Source organism: Prorops nasuta, unplaced genomic scaffold (assembly GCF_024137725.1).
Source record: "Prorops nasuta isolate Cenicafe-Biocafe unplaced genomic scaffold, Cenicafe_Pnas_1.2 PNAS00003, whole genome shotgun sequence".
Lineage (NCBI taxonomy): Eukaryota > Metazoa > Arthropoda > Insecta > Hymenoptera > Bethylidae > Prorops > Prorops nasuta.
The window spans coordinates 6,982,993-7,004,233 of record NW_027116800.1 but is presented as its reverse complement, the minus strand read 5'-3'; the positions used below and the strand labels follow the sequence as shown (position 1 = coordinate 7,004,233).

General features: G+C 31.7%; 5 protein-coding genes across 9 annotated transcripts; 3 read left to right on the top strand and 2 right to left on the bottom strand.

Annotated features, from left to right (window-relative positions):
• The first annotated feature begins 476 nt into the window (after positions 1 to 476).
• LOC136772147 (acidic mammalian chitinase-like) lies at positions 477 to 3,450 on the top strand. Its single transcript, XM_066724906.1, has 5 exons — positions 477 to 608; positions 1,527 to 1,593; positions 1,690 to 2,357; positions 2,444 to 2,736; positions 2,823 to 3,450. The coding sequence occupies exons 2-5, from the start codon at positions 1,527 to 1,529 to the stop codon at positions 3,292 to 3,294; spliced, it is 1,500 nt and encodes a 499-aa protein (XP_066581003.1). The 5' UTR covers positions 477 to 608; the 3' UTR covers positions 3,295 to 3,450.
• A 157-nt stretch (positions 3,451 to 3,607) lies between these two features.
• Wwox (WW domain-containing oxidoreductase) lies at positions 3,608 to 5,344 on the top strand. Of its 2 annotated transcripts, XM_066744493.1 has the most exons (6): positions 3,608 to 3,709; positions 3,832 to 3,896; positions 3,957 to 4,193; positions 4,264 to 4,459; positions 4,530 to 4,971; positions 5,043 to 5,344. In XM_066744493.1, exons 1-6 carry the CDS (start codon positions 3,615 to 3,617, stop codon positions 5,256 to 5,258), a joined length of 1,251 nt encoding a protein of 416 aa, XP_066600590.1. In that variant the 5' UTR covers positions 3,608 to 3,614; the 3' UTR covers positions 5,259 to 5,344. The 2 variants fall into 2 exon arrangements, with proteins under 2 accessions (XP_066600590.1, XP_066600584.1); XM_066744487.1 differs by having other exon boundaries at positions 4,530 to 5,344.
• Positions 5,345 to 5,499: 155 nt separating this feature from the next.
• Positions 5,500 to 16,510, top strand: LOC136783998 (two pore calcium channel protein 1-like). 2 transcript variants are annotated; one of them, XM_066744456.1, is made up of 14 exons: positions 5,500 to 6,455; positions 8,815 to 8,944; positions 11,271 to 11,531; positions 12,169 to 12,383; positions 12,502 to 12,666; positions 12,738 to 12,863; positions 13,420 to 13,727; positions 13,806 to 14,086; positions 14,159 to 14,377; positions 14,446 to 14,565; positions 14,641 to 14,980; positions 15,105 to 15,406; positions 15,484 to 15,590; positions 15,649 to 16,510. In XM_066744456.1, exons 3-14 carry the CDS (start codon positions 11,444 to 11,446, stop codon positions 15,889 to 15,891), a joined length of 2,514 nt encoding a protein of 837 aa, XP_066600553.1. In that variant the 5' UTR covers positions 5,500 to 6,455; positions 8,815 to 8,944; positions 11,271 to 11,443; the 3' UTR covers positions 15,892 to 16,510. The 2 variants fall into 2 exon arrangements, with proteins under 2 accessions (XP_066600553.1, XP_066600558.1); XM_066744461.1 differs by lacking the exon at positions 8,815 to 8,944.
• A 48-nt stretch (positions 16,511 to 16,558) lies between these two features.
• On the bottom strand, positions 16,559 to 17,920 carry Mvk (Mevalonate kinase). Its single transcript, XM_066744506.1, has 2 exons — positions 17,036 to 17,920; positions 16,559 to 16,960 (listed from the first exon to the last, which is right to left on the bottom strand). Exons 1-2 carry the CDS (start codon positions 17,918 to 17,920, stop codon positions 16,691 to 16,693), a joined length of 1,155 nt encoding a protein of 384 aa, XP_066600603.1. The 3' UTR covers positions 16,559 to 16,690.
• Positions 17,921 to 17,976: 56 nt separating this feature from the next.
• On the bottom strand, positions 17,977 to 21,215 carry LOC136784010 (bolA-like protein 2). 3 transcript variants are annotated; one of them, XM_066744477.1, is made up of 3 exons: positions 21,037 to 21,215; positions 18,189 to 18,283; positions 17,977 to 18,115 (listed from the first exon to the last, which is right to left on the bottom strand). In XM_066744477.1, the coding sequence occupies exons 1-3, from the start codon at positions 21,097 to 21,099 to the stop codon at positions 18,010 to 18,012; spliced, it is 264 nt and encodes an 87-aa protein (XP_066600574.1). In that variant the 5' UTR covers positions 21,100 to 21,215; the 3' UTR covers positions 17,977 to 18,009. The 3 variants fall into 3 exon arrangements, with proteins under 3 accessions (XP_066600574.1, XP_066600567.1, XP_066600563.1); XM_066744470.1 differs by lacking the exons at positions 17,977 to 18,115; positions 18,189 to 18,283 and adding exons at positions 19,161 to 20,793; positions 20,873 to 20,960 and having other exon boundaries at positions 21,037 to 21,177; XM_066744466.1 differs by lacking the exons at positions 17,977 to 18,115; positions 18,189 to 18,283 and adding an exon at positions 19,161 to 20,960 and having other exon boundaries at positions 21,037 to 21,177.
• Positions 21,216 to 21,241: the final 26 nt, after the last annotated feature.

The following is a 21,241-nucleotide window of genomic DNA, read 5'->3' as shown; positions in this document are numbered from 1 at the left end:
TACAAAAATATTGAGAAAAAACAAACATTATGTTACTCAAAATAATCTTACCTATATCCATATTTTCCAACTTTTTAATATGATGAGCTTTGTACCTAAATCCTATGCATTTACGAGTTTTTTTTTATTGAAGAAACGTACGTGTATATTTAATTAGCAACTATCGACATGATAAATAGATAAGTTGTGTAAAACGTAAACGTGACTGCTATCGCTTATTTTTTTGGTTGAAGATTAGAGCAAACATATTTGTACTATGTTTATATTTGAAATGACTATAATAAAGCCCAGGTATGCTTATTTGAAATGTTAATTGGATAAGAAATGCGGAATCGTAAAGCATTCTAATCAACAGATAACAAGGAAGTCAATATTCGTAGCTCTTTGTAGGAATTATATAGGCGTTGTCCACTAGCAACGTAGAAAGAAAAATTAGGATTGAGATAAGAACATTTTTCTTGATAACAAAATGTGTCGTATGTATAAAAAGGGTACCGTCACTGCAGTACTATTACCTGGACAGCTGGGAGAGATTTATTTGAAAAACTATTGCAATAAATACTCTTTTAGGTGCTGTGTTTCCTGCATTTAAACGGGAAATCAAAGAGGTAAGCAGTCGATACTTGAACTCAATATTTTTCATTTGCGTATTTTGTATAGTATTAAAAGATAATAATCAACGCAATGATATAATAATATGCAAATTGCTGAAAAATGTGTATTCTTTTATTTATGCAATATTTAATTATTACATATGTTTTTTTTCAAGTAATATGATACGACACGTGTTTTAACAGCTGTTTTAACAAATACGTTACTATTCACTCATACGTGTTAATTTAAAAGACAACAGTCATGTTGCGACTTGAATAATATTTGAATAAAGAAATGAGGTAGAAATATATGTTTATAGATAAAAAGTATTAATTCACCATTTTATGAATAGAATGTCACTATGTTTTCAAATTAATTTGTAGAATACCTTAAATGTTTTCATTGAGTTGAAAAGTAGAATGGAAATAATATATACTGAAAACTGAATGATCATCGCAAAATATATTGTAATCAGTCAACTATGGAATTGAGATCTGATAATAAAATATTTGGTTTGATCAAAAATTCAACTGATAATTTTAATTTTGGAATGAACCAATCTAATTAATTCCATTGCTGTCGGGTTATTAATGCCCTTCACATTCAGGTCTAAAAAGTGAGGGTAATCCGCGGGTTCTTGTATAAATTCACGAAACTTCCAATTTTTCGCAACAGTGTTCTACAAATTGTTAGTAACTTTAAACAGTCGAAGGAATTATAAAGGTATGTACAAAATGTGTAAATTACATTTTTAAAAAAGATTTCAAGGAGTTCTAATTTCTTCTCTTTCTTTTTTCACCACATTTATGTATGAGCAGCAACTTGCATTGTATTTTAAGCATAAAAAATGAAAATTTCCAAATTTGTGTTGTTCGCATTATTCGTGTTAAATGAAGAGAACAAAATAATAATTTTAGTGCAATTTTTCACAGATGCGTGCTTTATTTTTGATCGCCGCCTTTTGTGCTTTATTGGCATTTGCTGCTGCTTCTGAGGAAAGTAAGAAAATATTAATTTTTCCCAAATGAATATACAGCTTGGTAAATATTAAGAGCAGATTCTGAAGAATGAAAAAATATGACAATTTTTTTGCAGAAAAAATTGTGTGTTACTTTGGGAGTTGGGCAGTTTATCGTCCAGGTGATGGAAAATTTGAGATTGCTTACATCCAACCCAATCTTTGCACTCATATGGTGTATACTTTCGTCGGTATCTCCACTGACGGAAATATAAGAGTACTCGATGCATGGCAAGACCTTCCGGACAATTGGGGCAAGGACGCTTTTGGACGATTCAATGCTCTTCGTGCAAAGAGTCCATCCACGAAGACCATGATAGCCATTGGTGGATGGAACGAGGGTTCCGTCAAGTATTCCGAGGTCGCATCCAACCCAGCCACTCGTGCTAAATTCGTACAGAACGTTGTAGCTTTCCTCAAAAAATATAAGTTTGACGGTTTCGACCTTGATTGGGAATACCCGAATCAACGTGGTGGAAAACCCAGCGACGTACAAAACTACGTTGCTCTTGTACGCGAGTTGAGAGAAGCCTTTGATAAAGAAGGATTCATCTTAAGTGCTGCCGTCGCAGCTGCTGAGATGTCCGCTTCTAAATCCTACGATATTCCCCAAGTATCCAAGTACCTTCACTTCATCAACATCATGGCTTACGATCTTCACGGTGCATGGGAAAAGAACACTGGACTGAACGCTCCTCTATACAAATCTTCTGTCGAAAGTGGAAACAATGCTAAATTGAACGTCGTAAGTATTATTTTACTATTTTGGAGGAAACTACCACTGCACTTAAGTGTATATCAATTAATCTTACGTTAATTTCTTCCATTTAGGACTCTTGTGTTCAATACTGGTTGGATCAAGGTGCCCCGCCAGAGAAACTCATTTTAGGAACTGCTTTCTATGGAAGAAGCTTTACTCTTGCCAATGAGAAAGACAATGGGGTCGGTGCTCCTGCTCCTCAGGCAGGACAGGCTGGACCATACACCAGGGAAGCTGGTATGCTTGGATACAACGAAATTTGCGTTAAAGTTGCATCTGGTCAATGGACCGCCGTCTTCGACGAGGAACAACGTGTACCGTATGCTTACAATGGCAGACAATGGGTAGGCTACGACAACGTAAAGTAAGTAGTAAAATCAATATTTTAATTTTAAAGCCTTAAAATTTACTATATAAACTGCAATATTGACAAATTAAAACATTTTTTAGATCCATTGCCGAGAAAGCTGAATACATTAAGAAAAAGAACCTTGGTGGAGCCATGTTGTGGAGTATCGAGACTGATGACTTCCATGGTAAATGCGGCGAAAAGTATCCTCTCCTAAAAACACTGAACTCTATCCTACGTAACGGTGTCCCAGTACCGTCAGAAGAGCTACCACCTGTTCAAAGAACCACCACCCCTTTAAGCCCAAACGATAACGGATCTAACAACCACGACAGTGCCAATGACATCGACGAGGAAGAACCCGCTGATCAACCGGCAGTTCCGGAAGTTCCAGTAGACTCTAGCGTTTGTACTAAAGAAGGATTTGTTCGCGACCAAGAGGATTGCTCAGTATTTTACATCTGCCAGAAGTTCAATGGTGAATATCGGGCTACCAGGTTCTCCTGCGCTAACGGACTATTCTTCGACGATAACCTCAACGTTTGCAACTACCCCGAAAACGTTGAATGTTAAAATATAAGACAATTACCACACAAAACTATGAATGTATAGGAGCTCCATCGCACGTGTATTTATATAAATCAGCATCGACCTTCTAATTTCTATAATTTATCACAAAATTTAGATTTAGTTTCGTAGAACGCTTAATAAATTTATTATTATTATATATATACGAGTTTTATCATTATTCATCACAATTTCCTTGCTTTTTACTTTCCGTCTGACAGGACAATAAGTTTTTTTTCGCTCTTTTTCAAATACTACTATTACTATATGTATATATACATACTTATACCTGTATTTTGTTTTGTGGTGAATCGTGAAAATCAAACATGGTAGGCGTTTTGAATGATTCTGACAGCGATGACGATTTACCACCTGGTTGGGAAGAAAGGGCAACGTTGGATGGGAATGTGTATTACGTAAAGTAAGATTAGATTAAGGTTTAATTAATTTTTAATTGCCAATGTGTGAATTAAAAAATAATGTGATCATAAAGCTCTGAATTCTTGTGTGAGGTTAAGTTAATTAAAATATTGTACTTTGCAGTCATTATACAAAAGGAACTCAGTGGACTCACCCTAGAACTGGTAGAAAAAAAATTGTTGAAGGAGGTAAAAGAAATTGTTAAAATATTTTGATTAATATATGTTAATAAAATCATTTTTTTCCAGAACTACCAACAGGTTGGGAAAGATGTATAGCAGATGATGGTAAAATTTTATTTGTAGATCACATGCATCGCACCACAACATACACAGATCCTAGATTAGCATTTGCTACAGAATTTAGAGAATTATCTGAGCCTGTAAGACAAAGATTTGATGCTAGCAGTACAGCTCTATCTGTCCTCCAAGGAAGAGACTTACGCAAGAAACTTGCTATTGTGACAGGGGCTAATACTGGCATAGGTAATTATTTGGATCTATTAGATTTATGAGCAATTGGTTTTTTTATCATTTTAATTTAGATTTATTACAGGATTTGAAACTGCAAGATCATTAGCTTTGCATGGATGTCATGTAATCTTTGCATGCAGAGATGTACAAAAAGCTAGAAAAGCCATAGAATTAATAGAGAAAGAAAGTGATGACGTTATGTGTGATGTATTGCCTTTGGATTTTACATCATTGAGAAGTGTTCGTGAAGCTGCCAATGTCTTCAAAGAAAAATACAAGTGATTACAAAAATTTTTAATATACAGGACTGATATCTATTCTTAAAATTAAACTGTTTCATGTTTACAGAATTCTTGATATTTTAATTCTAAATGCTGGGGTATTTGCCATTCCTTACACTCTTACACATGATGGGTATGAAACTACATTCCAAGTGAATCATTTGGCCCAATTTTATTTTACATTGTTATTAGAGAATCCTTTGCAACGTGGCACAAATTCAAGAGTTGTCTTTGTATCTAGTGAATCACATAGATTTTCATGCATACAATCACCAGAAGATATTCATCATTTGTCTATTTCTCCACCAGCTTATAAATACTGGTCAATGGGAGCATACAATGATTCTAAGTTGTTTAATATTTTGTTTGCAAAACAACTGTGTAACAAGTGGCCATCTGTAAGTGTTTTTTGCTGCCATCCTGGAAATATGGTTTCATCAAACATAATTCGCTACTCATGGATGTACAAGCTGTTATTTTTGTTAGTTAGACCATTTACAAAATCATTGGTAATTTCTTTCTTCTATGTTTTGTTGGGTTTCTATTGTCCTGTTAAAAATGTAATTATCATTTTTCACAGCAACAAGCAGCAAGTACAATTGTATATTGTGCTACTGCTCCAGAGCTGGAAGGAGCAACAGGACTTTATTTTAACAATTGTTATCACTGTGTACCATCAAAAGCTGCACTGGATTCAGCACTTGGAGTTAGATTATGGTCAGTTAGTGAGGAGATGATTATTAATGTAATGAAAAAAGATATAATTTGGAAAAAGGTTATTTCTTTAAAAGATTGATTTTTTTACATAATTTTTCATATTGTAAATTATACTTGCAAAGTTTTAATAAATATTCTAGGGTGCATAGTATTCTTTGAAATTTATATACTTTGGCTTATATATATTATTTTGTTAATAAGATTAACTGTTTAACTTGGTTCAAGGCCATAAAATAATTCTCTAAAACCTTTGCTTATTGTGGGCATTTTATAATCCTGATTATCTACACTTGTTTTTCTAGATTATAACCATATTTCTGGGATAATACCAGTCTTTTTAGAGAAATTTTTTTAGGAAGTGCAAGATATGTTTTATTTTTAGCAATTGAATAAAATTTTAGACTATCATTTAGTATAGTCTCCATAATATAACTTTGCCAAATAAAATAATTTTCGAAGTTATATTTTCTTATCTGTCTTAACACCTAAAATTTTTACTATGGACAACAGATAGTTTATAAAGATATTTTAAACATTTGTTCGTTTCTAACCAGAATTCTCATGAATATGATTGAGTGCTATTCTAGGTAGCTTTATAATAATGATATCGTTAAATTGCTTCTACTTTTTGCCATTTTTAAACTGGGCTCTTTTTTTTATATTATGTAGCAACTATAAATTAAGCATCTACATACAAATGATTTAACCTCAACTTCTCATTAGTGAGGTTAGTGTAGTCAAGTGAGTTTATTGTCAAAATTCGCTTTATCACAGTTCATTAAAGTGTTCGAACTTTTTGGTGTTCCATTGATCTTAGTTTTTTGGTTATTAAATTTCAACTAGCTTCACTTGTCAGTACCAAGAGGTGTTGGTTTTCGCCCGCTAAAATTGGATCTGAATTTATTAGCTATCCAGATTATTCCAGATGTGAGCGTGAATACGAATATACACATGAATGTATTTTGTAATTAAACGCATTGCGTCTCTTTTATCTCCTCGCATCTCTTTCTCTCCCTCTCTCTCTCCTACAGAGAGTGAGTGAAAGAGAAGGAAACACTGAAACTGAAAGCCCGTTCCAATTCACTTGCTCCGCTGTGTGCTGTGCTCTGCTGTCACTCTTTCGTTTAGAAACAGAAGACGCAAAAGACTGTTGTTTCCTGACGCTTGACAGCAGGGGGCGGAAACTCTCTGCAAGATAGGTAAACCCGTAAAGCGTAGTTCGTCCAAATTTTCGAGTGGTGAGATGGCGCTAGAAGCACAGGAACTCTTTGCATGTGTAAGTGTGTCCGTTTATGTGTGTGTATATATATATGCATACGTAGAATATATACTATATATATAAGTCAATCCAAAAGAAAACACCAAAAAATTTAATTTAAATTTTTATATTTTTAAAATATCAAAAATACATTTGCTTTCTATAAATACATATATAACAAGAATATTAACAATAAATATAAAATTAAACATATTTTCCTTAAAAATTCATATAAATAATCAATTATCACAATAGTCATTTAAAGAGTGATGGAAAATGTAATCAAACTTCACAATTTTCTGCAGTTTGCTTGATGTAATTAATTAATCGAAGTTTTCAGTCTTTTGTTAACATTTATATTAAATAGCGAAGTACATAATCTAGGTTTTGATAATTTTTCATGTCACTCTTCAATTATAAAATTTAATCTCCCAAAGCTGCTCTTGTGCTCTCTTAAAGGTAATTCTAGATATTTTAGTGGAACTGGTTGCTGACTAGCTGTCCATATATAATTAACTATACTCATCTTTTGATATCAGACTCTTTGAAACAATAGTTTATTATGGTTTGATTTTATTCTCACTTTTGCTTCTGCGTTGATTGCTGCTCTTTTAATGGTCTCTGTACTGTTCCTTTTTTTTCACCTTTTTCCTTTTTTAATGTTTTCAAATATTTATTTTGTGCTTCCTTTGCAAATAAATTATTTCCCACTCGTTGTTCTTTTCCTTGCAATATTCTATTAATATTGGTGCACCATCTCACAATATATTGAGCTAATATCACTTGCATAAGCAGTGATTTTAAAAGAATATTGTGTTTCTCACAATTAATCCATAGTAAATCAAGCTCTATCCATAACATTGTCTCTAATTTTGTCCATAAATTTTTTGTCTCTACATTCTTTTTCATGTTTTGTTGTAAAACTTCTTGCGCTTTTTGGAATACTTGGACTACATTGTTGGTGGGCTGCGTTTCATTATTTACTAAACTTTTTTCACAATATGAACAATTTTTTATCTCTGTATTTTGTAATAGTTTTATGACCATTTTATTTAGAGTCGTTATCTTCTCCATATTCATATTATTAATATATTTATCTATTTCCTCTTTGGCATCATCTATTATAATTTCTTCAAATTCATCTTCATTGTCTTGTTTATTAATCTGTTCATTTTGTAACATAGATTTTAATGTGAAGAGCAAATCTCCATTGCATACATCTTCACAATTTGTCTTTCGTGTTCTCTTTGTTGTCAAGTTATTAATTAACAATGCTTTGTAATATGTTTCAAATTGAGTGCAAGTTGGAATGCTGTTGTTTCTTCCAAAGGTTCTTATCTGACCAAAAAAATTCTCCAGTGGATCTTGATTGATCATCCTGGGTTTTAAAGAAAGAAATCCTTTTTCTTTCATCATGTGCCATAATTTTTGGAAGCCTAGTATTGTACATTTCCAGTTTTTTAAACATGGTGGGTTCTTCACTGGCTGTTTGGTTTTTTTATCAACGAATCTCATATCTTCTAACTTAACTATAGCACTTTTCCAGAACTCTTCATGTTTACTATTTACTTTCACTATAGTTCTCAACGGTGCTTCTGGTGTCTTTGTGGTATATCCATTCACTGAGTCAAAAAGATCATTAAAAAATTTAAGCATTTCCGCAGTGTTTTGGCCTTCTTTCTTTGGAATTTGGAGGGGACCCTCTTTGGAAATTATATGACCTATAATTTAAAGAACATCAGAAAATAACTTAATGAAAGCTCACAAATATAAAGTAATAGAAAAAAAAACAAAAGTTTACCTTTAAGCTTTGTATGGTACATGATAAAACTAGCCATAGTTTTACTTAAAACTTGCGCAGCATGCTTTACTCTCATTTTTTTTATTTTCTTAATCACCACATGCTCCGCTGTAATTTTAGGCATCAATTTATATAAATGATCCATTGAATCCATCTTATATGCTGTTTGAACTATATCCCATGAAGCTATTTGCCTTTCATTTTCATTTTTATTCTTAAAGTTAATTTCCAGATCTTTTGTCAACATATTATTTCTTATAGACTTTATTAAGTGCGGTGGGTCATATATTGGTACAATTTCCTCTCCAAATAATTTAATGCAGTAGTCTGTCAAAATAAATTTTGTTTTAAAAAATTCAGTTTACATGTAAAGAGTTATTATTCGTTATAAATTAAGTACAATAAATAAAAACATACCATTTTCATTTTCACTGCGGAAAGATTCCCTTTTCAATTTATTTATAGCAGCAACATTTGTTCCTGCTTGATCGCAGACAAAAGCAAGAACATGAAGACCAGATTCTAATACTGATTCCAATACTCTTTTAATGCAATCAACTAATTGGTTAGTTTTAGTTGCAGCATCACAAAAGAAATAGGCTAATGGAAACTTCCATCCAGAATGTATGCCACGTACCATGAAAATTAGAGCATGGTCAGCAAACTTTGGTGTTCTTACAAATCCAAAGTCTTCAAATCCTGTTATGTAAGTTTTCGTGCTGTTATAATCAACATGTGCACTAAGTGCTACTTCATCCCACATTAAAGCGCAATACTTTTCTTTCTCTGACATTTGTGTCACTGATTCCTTCAAATGTTGATTTATAAATTTCATCGGACCAGGATAAGTATTAATTTTCTGCAGCATTGTACGTAATGTTCTAGTGGCAGGAAGATGGAACATTTCTCTTAAAAATAAATATGCTCTTGATGATTGTTTCCATAATGAAATAGCTAGGATCTTTTCATCCAAAGTATATCTTCGCCCCTGCAGAAAAGGTTAAAAACATATATTTGTGTGTACATTTTCTATGTGAATTTATTCATATACGACAGTACATAACATTTATAATAATCTAATTTCTTAAATTTTTTAATTTTCACAGTCTTTTATAACGTATATTTATTACTATACTTATTACAGTATTATATATAAATATATTTAATTAATATAACTATTCACGCATAATTGTAGCTTAAGTATTATTTTATATACACTTAGTTAAAATATTATGTCTGTCATAATTAATTTATTCTATTAATTTGTATGTATTTAGATTTTAAAGAATCTTAATAACATATAAGAGAAAAGACTTCAAATGCACTACTTTTTTATAAAAAACAGGAGTGTGAACGTAATTTTATACTTTTGATACTAATCATCTAATTGAGGCACTATTGTACCTCTTAATGATGCAGTTTAAGGAAGGCAAAATGACAATCCTTTATACAGGACATCATTTATATCAAAACCGAGTGCTTTAGCTTTAGCTATATTATAATATAATTTTTTCCATACCCTTGGTGCATATGCAGATGCCTTTATTTGCATATAAATAAAATTTCGTTGCTGTTGTGTTAGTTGACTCAGTAATTTTTCAATAGATTTAGATTTACTATATTTTTCTGCTTCTTTTAATCGCTGTTTTAACAACATATTTTTTTTCTGAGTATCTCTTTCCTTTTTTTCAAACACTTTAGCTATTTTGTACAGTTTCCTTTCTCTTCCACTCAGATTCTTCATATTTGTCCTTTTAGCTAATAAATAATTTCGTGGGTTTCCCTTCTCACTTACAATTTCTATTGTGCTTATGGGTACTTCCACATTAAACTCTCTTGAAACATCTACAATTTAAATTAAATTAAAGTTAAATTTTATAGAACAAAATATTTTCTAAAATTTATAAAACTGCTTGAAATACTTGCCAATTTCCATTACATCATCATTTATAGAGTCATGTGGCTCCAAGAAAGTTGATAATGAATAATTATCTGTAATCAAAATTAATTAATTTGAAACAGTTATTGTTGCACACTAGTTTTAATCAATGAAATATACTTTTATATTTCTTACCAGTATTCAATCTTTCTTTAGATGTTGAGCATGGTTTATTGGATGATACAGCTATCTCAATTGGTGATAAACGATCATCAACTGTAATTAAAACAATCAAAATATAAATATTATGTTACTTATGAAAACTTTATAATATAAAATTGAAAGAAAAAGAATAACTCACCTGATTCAGTCTCTACAGATTGTATCGTGTAATCAGTTATAATATTAATACTGGGTTTCGCAGAAGATTTTAATTTTTTCTGTTTATGTGTTTCTTCATAATCAGATTCTTTAAAGTGTCTGTAGCACACTACACACTTTTTTAGACCTTCATCATCTAAATGTGCCACTTTTGAAGAATATATACATTTCTTCCACTGAGCAAATCTTGTGGCTACTTTTGGGAAAATATGTTGTGGTGCATCCCATCTTGAAGGGCATCCCAAAACGCAACAACTTTTTCCCATTGCAACTGTTAGTGTTTCCTAAGAAAAAACAAGATTTAATTATGCAACTACTTGTATATACGTTATTGGTAAATGAAAAAGTTAATAATATTTGAGCTGAACTAACCCACGCAACAATTTACACCAAACTTCACACTTTCTCCACTAAAAAAATGAAGGTGTAATAGTGAAATTGTTTTATCCAGTTGCCTTTCTTTCTTTTCTACACACAAATTATCACTTTCTATTCAATTTTATGCGTCTTTCTGCAAAATTAAGACCCGATAAAAATTACACGTCTACTCTATACGGCTGAAAGGCAAAGCCCCGCGGAATGGAGTTTTGGCGCCAAAAAAGCGCATCATATGCTATCATACAATAATTTTTGTTTAGGCAAAATTAACACATATCTTGTATCTAAACAAGTAAAAAAACTTAAAAATTTAATTTCAAAGGCTTTTTAAGTGTTAATTATTGTTAATTAGTATTAATAAATAAATAGGTGAATAAAAAACTCTGTTTCACAGTTCTGACACCTGGCGGCGCCACAGTCATCGATCGCAGCGCCATCGCACCACTCGAAAATCTGGAGGAACTAAGCATTACGGGTGAATTGTGTATATGAGAGTTTCCGCCCCCTGCTTGACAGTTGCAGTCGTGCGCCTTGCACATGTGACTCGAGACGGGAGAGAGAGACCAAATGATTTCCCCGGGAACCGCCAATTATCACCGCTTCGATGACGATATAAATTCCCAAGAAAATGAGGCCCCTCAAGGATCAAGTCCTAGTAAGTGTTGCCTCTATTTATGTCCTTTTCTCTTTCAGTCTTCTATTTAGTATCAAAATCAACTTAAATAATTGAAGCCCTTGAACTTTCTTTAAAAATTTTATTTGCTTCTTTAAATGTCTGCCTTTAACTCCCACTTAATCCCTTTATAATCAGTACTCAGTAGGCACTTGTCCAATGTTGCCTTATCAATGTCTAGATTAGTTTATAAATTAAAAATCAGCTACATCTGAGATACTCTTTGATATATTATCCTCATACGTCTAAACATAACTTATTCTAAAACTTAAAATATTCATTTGTGCAATAAATAAGAAAAATATGTTTCCTATAAAGGCTTATAAGTTTCATATTTGATAATATTTAGAAATCAAATTTCTCTTGAGTGTTAGTTTTTAACATCAGACATGATTCTTCTGAATGAACTTAAAAAGACAAAAAATACTCTTAAATCAACTGGAAGTAAGTGATACACTGAAATTTGTAAATACATTACAGTGTTATTTTTTGGTATTCAATTTAAAATAAATTAGAATTATTTAATTTTTATCATAATAATGCTGTAAAAAATTCAATTTTGTTGAATACAGTTAATTTTTCCATGATAGTTACATTGTATTGTAATTACACTTTTTAGAGTATGGATCTACGCTGTTTTATCCTTCTCCAGAGAATAGTGCCAGAACGTCAAGTGACAATGGGTCTTTTACCGATGTTCATAAAAGATTAGGAATGGAAATATCTGAAGGAGACAATGTGCATGAGAATGTAGTGCTTCCACCTTTAGACCCATTAACGGATCCAGACATGCACTGGGAGATGAACTATCATGAAGCATCAATTTTTTTAGAGGTAAAAAATAAAAATAGAAGCTGTGAAATGCATTTATTAACAATTTTCTGCTAAATATAATTAGTATATAACTAATAAATATAATGCAAAAGCTATGTTAAATTTTGAAAACTTTTAGGAAGGTAGAAATAATGAAAAGTTTGACTCTCATCCAAGACATCCTGAAGACCTACCTGCATATCTTTTGGTTCACAACAATTGGTATTATGGCCTAGATTTAATGACTTCCCTCATTCTTTTGGCTTTAGCTTTTGTTGAAGAGCCAGCAGTACCTTTATTTCGAGTAAGAATAAAAGGAAACTAATACACAGTGTCTAATAAAATATGTATAATATAAATTATAAATATTTTCAGCTTCCAGTCTGGACTCATGGCTCTATAGAACTTCTTGCTTTGATGACTATTTGTGTAGAATTAGGTTTAAAATTAAGATGGATTGGCTGGGATACTATGTTAAAGCATAAACGCACAATGCTGAAGGTAATTTATTTTATTTCTTAGTAGAATTCTAGATATAGTCCTCACTATTAAATATAACTAGATCAAATATTTGAACTTTGCATTGGAGTTGAAACACAGCTGTAGACTATCATAAATATTAGTTAATTAACAATAAGTTTAAAGTACAGTTTAAATATAATATCAAGTAGTTTTTGGTGTACAAAATTTTAATCTATTACTAAAATGAATAATAAAAAGATCTTTGATAATATTCCATTTTATAACTAGTGATTACATGCTCCAATACAGGATTATATTTGTATTTAAATTTTTTAATATTAATCAATGCTAATAAGTATTATGTAATATTATCATTGTATCAAACGTTTATACTTAGTGAGCTATGGTTGCATTTACTTGCCTAAGTAGATGTAAATGACCTTCTATCAGGGAAATGGAATATCATCTTTTATGGAAGATTTATATGTTAATTATTTTAAGCTCTCACACATTATACGTATGCTAAAATATAATAATGTATTAAATGCAGTGTTATTTAGTTTATTATACTATAAATATTAAATCATTTTTACAGGGTATTACATTAGTTATTATGTTCCTGGAGGCAATGATAGTTCTGGTTCGACAATCTTCCCATTTTCGCGTGACGAGAGCACTACGGCCAATTTTTCTAGTGGACACAAAATATTGCGGAGGAGTAAGAAGATTTATAAGACAAATACTCCAAACACTACCTCCGATTTTAGATATGATGGGCCTTTTGCTATTTTTGATCTCTGTCTATATGATTTTGGGATATTACATGTTCAGTGACGCAAATGGAAATTTCGCTTCTCTGCAAGATAGTTTTGTAAGCCTATTTGTTCTTCTCACAACGGCAAAGTAAGTTTGTTCATTTTAATACAGCTGCGATCTAAAAGATCATGCAAATTTCATCTGTTGAATTCTACGTCTTCATAGTTTTCCCGATGTTATGATGCCTTCTTATTCGATAAACAAATGGTACGCGATATATTTTGTTTCTTATTTGAGTACAATGCTTTACGTAATGATGAACTTGATGTTAGCCGTGGTGAATGAAACATTTACATCAGCTGAACGCGATAAATTTAAAAAATTATTTCTTCATAAGAGAAAAGCTTGTCAGCACGCTTTTAAGTTGCTGGTCTCAAAACAGCATCCTGATAAAATGAGGTTCAGGCAATTCGAAGGGGTAATGCGTTACTACGCACCTAACAGATGTAAGTAATTATGTTTTCTTTAGTAAAATTGCTTTTTTATAAGAGTTTAATAGTTATTTTTATTCCATATAGCTATCAGAGATATTTTGTTAATGTTTCGCCATATGAACACTTCGGGAACTGGTACTCTTAGCACTGAGGAATTTTTAAGTTTTTATGATGCTAATGTTCTTCGATGGGAGCCACAATATTCCAATGTTCCCTGGTACCACAATACTTGGAGACCGTTGCAAATACTCTGTACCGGTGCGCACGCCGCTATCCGATGGCCTTATTTCGAAACTATCGTTTGTAAGTACGACATAAGCCATAAAGTTTATAGTCTTTCGAAAAAAATATATGACAGTAATTTTCTCCAGATATTACAATAGTTGGAAATGGCATTGCAATGGTAGCACGGATTTTAGAGCCCAGTAAATATCTCGAATACTCGGCTCATAGATTTGCAGCATGTTGGGATACCGTCTTATTCGGGGGATGTAAGCATAAATTTTTTGCTATTGTGTAAATTAAAATTTAACATTAATGGACAATTTATTTTATTATTTTTTCAGTGTTCATCGTTGAAGCAATAATAAAATTCCTGAGCCTGGGTACAAAACATTATCTCAGCTCAGGTTGGAACTTATTTGATCTGGTAGCATCAATAATGACACTGATTGCTGCCTTTTTCTTGAATCTTTTCCCCAGTGCAACGTTTTTAGTTTTTATACGACCTTTAAGGCTTTTAAGATTATTTAAGATTAAAAAACGTTATCGCGATGTTTTCGGAACGTTAGTAATATTATCTCCCTTGATGATGTCCACAGCTATAGTAATGCTCGTACTTTATTATTTCTTCGCAATTATTGGCATGGAACTTTTCGCTGGACACGATATGCGTAACTGTTGCAAGTACGAATCAATTTTATTAAATTCCTTTTAACCATTTCAATACTTTCAAAACACTTTGATCAAACTTAATCGATTAAAACATAATTATTGAATTTGACTAATAATCGATAAATATATTTTTAAGGAACACCACTGTTGAAGATTTTTATAAATACTCAGCAAACGAGACGACAGCTCTAGGATATTATTACTTAAATACTTTTGACAATCTTATTGCAAGTTACATGACGCTCTTTGAGTTGACAGTGGTAAACAATTGGTTCATTGTAATGAATGCATATGCTATTATGGTGGGAATGTATACACGAATTTACTTCATGATATTTTATTTAGTAACTATGATTGTGTTAACGATTGTAGTATCAAGCTTCTTGGAAGCATTTAGATTTAGAATACAATATAAGAGGTCTACATCTAAACGGGATGGTAAATATCCTTTTGTAAGATATTTTTTCTGTATTAGCCTAAATTTAATTAGAGTTTAAACATTCAATCTTTTATAGAGGAAAAAATGTTACACGAAGAAGTTGAATTAAGATGGAACGAGCTACAGTGTATAATCGAAGATTTTCAACTTTTGGAGACTCTGCGATCGTCTTTGGTTGTTGGTGTAAGTAAATTTTGTATTGCATGACTTTTTATTTGTTGCCTAATCGATATATTTGCAGGGTACAACCTTATTTATTGGATCGAGGCCAAGAACTCGTGAAATTTTACAGAAGAAAATGTATACTAACGAAATACAGGAGTGGATAACACAATCTGAGGAAAATGAAAACCAAAACGGATCTAACTTAAATGAATCAGAAGAATTACGCGAAGAAGAAAGAAACTTAGAAGTAGATCATCATTTAATTTTACAAAGAAGTCCATCGTCGCGTTATAGCGGTATGTCTAATAGTTTAATGTAATTGGTTTCTAAACTTTAAGTACTAAACAGTGATCTGAAACCAAAAATTATGTTACCAATTTTTATTAAACAATGTTTTTGTAACAAACTAATTTTTATCTGGTATTTTTATCATCATGGTATTTAATATTTATTAAACAAAAACTGTTATTTATACGTAATCGTTAAACTTGGTGAGAAGTTAAATAAAAAATCTGTAGTGTAAAATAATTCTCACTAATATTTTAGTATGATTATATGTGATTGTTAAGAATTATATGTAGAAATAAATACACTTATTATTAAGGTCGTGTAGAAGATTTTCGTTAGCAGTTTGCATGAACGATGGCGAAAAAGTTGTATGGAAAGTATGCAGAATATTTATTTATGTATTAAAAAATTAGTTTTAGTTTTAAAACTAGTCATCATCTCTGTTATTAACACTACATTGATATTGTTTTATAAGGAATTTGTATATTTAATGTTTTTGGTATGATAGCATTGTAACATTTTTTCACGAATGCACTTTATTTTTAAAAATCCTAATTATACGTGCACTTTTGCAAATTAAAAAACGATTACTGGTTTTGCAGTACCGACATTTTGTAAAAAAATTCTATTTACTTACCACAAAATAACAAAAATTAGTTTCAATTTGTACGATTAATATAGAAACGATTGTATTTATAGAAATAAAAAGATTTATTATAACCGTTTTTATAATTCTAATGTTGTACAAGCCAATGATTTACATACTCCATCATATAAAAAAATATTAACTGAATAAACAGTCATCTGCTAAGTTCAATTTGATGTACCTACTATGATTCTAAAGGGGATATTTGAACTCCTGGACATCCTAGAGCTGTTAGTGAAATATTATAGCCATCAGCAACAAGCTTATGTGACATTCGTGATATGTCTTCTGATTGTGTATCTGGTCTTAGCAAGATATAAGCATATCCTCCCCCACCAGCGCCAGTTAATTTCGCAGCATATCCATAATTCTTTGCATGACAACAAATGCCATCCAGCGAATGGTGCGACACTTCGCAAGTGGATAACAGTCCATGATTTAAGTTAATAAGCTTCTGTAAAATAAAAATTTTCTTATGCCAAATTAACAGATAATTGTGCTTACAGTTGAAGACTTTTCATGTACCAACCATTAATTCTTCATAATCTTGTTTGAACTCTGGAGAATCCTCAGGCATATCTCGAATTTTTTTGAGAATCACTACCGCATACTTAGCTATGCTATCGATAGCATCAAGTATCTGGTTAATGACATTGGGATATTTTTGTTTCAGCGCGTATAACTTTTCAACCAATTGTTTCGTATTTCTTTGAACTCTGGTATCTACCAGTAAGATTTTCATAGAGTAAGCACTAAAAATAGGTTGCAATCCTTCTGATTTGCTGAATTCTACAATCGCTCCAAAAGTGCAAACAGAATTATCTATACCAGACGGTGTTCCGTGTATTATTCTCTCGCAGTTGAAGGCATAATTGGATATCTTCTGGAGATCGGTGTGATCGCATACATTAACAGCTTTACATTTTTGCAAACGCGACCAATGAAGAAAGCATGCAGATAGACAAACCGCGAAAGCTGCTGAGCTACCAAGGCCTGCTCCAATGGAGAGGTCAGAAGTAATATGCATTTCAAAAGGTTTCAGCTCCAATTGTTCCATTTGACAAGTGTGTGCCAAAGAATACACAATGCTTTCTAAACTTAATTTTTGGTGAAGATTAGTATGTCCCAACGAGTGAACAAACTGTTTTACACTATTGTACATAGCGTCATGGTCGCCAGCATTCAAGTTTGAATGCATTGACAAAAAATCTTTGAGATTTGCCAGAGGTATTTTTTCATACAAGTTTAAATTATGTAAAGCAATTGTGACTACTTGTTGCTGCAGAGGCAATTCTCGGAATTCCAGATTGGTTCTTAAATTTAAACTAGCTGCTATTGCTGTTTTTCCATAAACCACGGCATGTTCCCCATATAGAATTACCTTTCCCGGTGCTGATACTTGAAATTTCACCATATTTTCTTTCACGAATTAATTTTGGTATGCAAACTAAACTTGTCTAAATGATAATAAGTTTTTCTTTTAAAATAACGATTGAGTTTATTTTAGCCAGTTCCTTCCTTCTGTTTTTCCCACTGTTCCGGCGTTAGTGTCTTTTGCGAAAACGCATGAATGTCCTTCAGTTCGTCCTCTAATATTGAATTCACTAGCCTGAGACATTTTTTCAAATTTCAAGCAAAAGAAATTATACCACAGAGATAAATAGAAAAGTTTATTGTAATACCTGTGACGTTGCAGCAAGGGTTTATTTTTAAATGCATCGGAGACTACTGTTACCGAAAATTTGGCTCCACACCCGTCAGAATCATCAATCACTTCCTGCAACAAAATATGAAATTAACGTAAATATCGTTGTAAAATTATTTATTTTTAACGAGTGATTTTTTCAATGTTTCGTGCTACGATTCGGACATAACTATTTTATCATGGAAAATCTGCCTCGATTGACAGTTAACAAATTAAAATATTGATCAACGATACAGATATCAATGAATTTGGAGAATAGTAATAACAAAGAATTTATTCCAGCTATTTTTTAAAGATACTTCAGAGTCACTCACGTCATCGGAGCAGACTGTATAATACGCTTCCTTTGGAATACTCGTTACAAACTATACAGAATTTTGTACAGAACTGACGTCCACGTGTCTTTCGTACGGCCTTTAAATGCCACAAATATTCCAACGCTGGTATATCGGAATATTTTTTCCAGAAAAGCACTCTTACGGTAAAAGAAATTTGCATCGTAGAAATCGATTTATTATGAAACTGCAAATTGCAATTTTGGTAACAAAAATTAAAATCGTACAAAAATATGAGTGATATAAATAATAAATTATTATTACGATTATTATAATAAAGACAAGGGTTACTATTGTTCGTTAAAAAAGGATTCTTGAAAATTTTATTAAAATATTGAGTAACGTACGTGAGATAAGACTCTTTGGATAATTGAAAGAAGATATGTAAATATACACAAATGAAAAAAGATCACGGCTACTTTAGTTACAAATGGAAGACGATTATTTTTACTTATATCTGTATATACTCGCGGTAGGAAAAGACGAATTTTCTATTGAGGAATTATCTTGCGGATATTTCGTTACTAATGATAAAAATATTAAAACAACTTATATCTTGGAAGACAACAATATTATGGAAGTGGATATTCGGGCTTTATAAAATATTTTTTTCAATTTCCAAATAAAGTTGTTTATTTGACATAAAAAATAGTTACAAAAATAGTTTATTTTATCTTAAACTTAATTACAGACTTTTTATTGGAGAAAATTTGTTTATAATTAAAGTACAAGTAAAATAAGGAAAAATGTGCACAGGAATATACTGAAATTAAGAGTGGAAACAAATCAGGGTATTTTTCAGGTGGTTTTACAGATATGCTAGCGATTGAAAGAGTCAATGCACCCAGCATGGATATAGTAAACAAAATCAATTTAAGGGTTTGAGATTTATATTTTTGCAATGGTGCAGAACCCTTGTTTTTCTTGCTACCTTTCTGTATTTTTTCCAGCTTAGGTTTAGTTCTAGATTTTATTGAAACATCAGCATTACTTTTAGTAATTCTATCTTTGTGTTCAGTAGATATTTCGCAAGGGAAAAGTTCATTATGAAACATCCATGAAATAGAGAAATAATAGAAGATCAGTGTACTTAAGTAAGCAAGGTATAAGTGATCTTTAATAAATAATGGAAGCATACTAAAATCAGATATTAATAGAAGCCAGAAACAAGGAAGAGGATCATTAGGAAAATGTAAAAGGGCAGGTATAGCGACTAGTAGAATAGATTTCTCATGTACTTGATATGAGAACAAGAAAAAAGATAATGATGTGTTTATTAAAGAAATCAAAAATTTTTCTTTGGTAGGTTTAAGGTATAGGCTTAAACAAGTTGGTAAAACTGCTATTAGTGTTGTTATCAAACATATTTGTGCTAATCGTAAATTTGTAAATGCTAATTTAAGTTTAAAAATAATATTAATTGAGCACCAAATATTGGCAACTTTGTCTTCAAAAACACCTCTTGCTAATGGAAATAATCTTAAGATAACACTCTTCAGTACTTTCCAGTCATAAAGGAATGGCAACCATAGAATTAAGAATGTCAAAATGACAATGGAAGAGACTAAAAATAGTGTGCCTATACTATGCATGATTGATTTATTTTTGCCTGGTTTGTACCTGCCTAATATATAAAAGAAAAATGGAAGAGCATGGTACAACTCCATTTGTTTATAGTTTAATGCTAAGGTAAATAGAAACGATGCTAAAAGAATGGCATTTTGAAAGATAGCTCCTACTGCGCCTACAAAAAGTCCTAATGACACACAATTATATTGGAAATGTCCATGATCAATGAGTATTAATCCTGGGTAAATTAAAGCAGCTAAAATAAGTAGCTCTTTCTTACCAAAATTAAATAGATTAGCTTTTTTATAGTCATTCTTAAAGAACTCTAAATTAACAAAGAAATATATTATAGCTGGAATGTAAATTAGTAGGTCAGAGACTAGAACAGTAAATCGCATAAAATACTTATGTGCAGAGGTTTCAACTCCTCTGGATGCATGTAATCTTACAAATGATGTATCAGTGAGGTTGGCAATATAACCTAATAGTAGACTGTGATAGGCGGTTAAAGGGGGATAATCCAGACCCCAGTACATCAGATTATTGTCAGTGGTATTAATATACCATTTTTCAATTGGTAAATTTAATGTAATTTCTTGCCAGTGACGTTGTGCTTCATAATCTCCAAACATGGGAGGAGTACCTTGTCCACTATGAGGATGGTATGAAACACACCACCTCAAAAGTACAACAAACAGTACAATAACAAAGATTTGTAACTTTCCTTGCATGTTTCCTTAAAGTCACGTATACATACAATCCAATTAAACTTTTAATTTCCCTTAACAACCTTATTTGCCAGAGTCGCTAATTTGTCTAGGTTTGACAATGTCTGTTTGCTCTTACTGGAAAATTGGAGGTTATAAAGCATATTGTTACTGGTAAGAAATGATTATATTGGATAAATTGAAATTCACTTACAACGTGGAGAGCGTTTAATCCATTTACCAATTTATTCTTAATATATTCAGCTGTATATGGCATATTAAATAGAAATAAATGCTGCTGAACAAATTAGAAATTTTTCAGTCTGCAAATAGTCTCCTTTACGCCAGCCCAGGCCCCAGATTCAGTGCACGATCACAATCAGCCGCCAATAATGGCGCCAATCAGCGATGGTAAACGG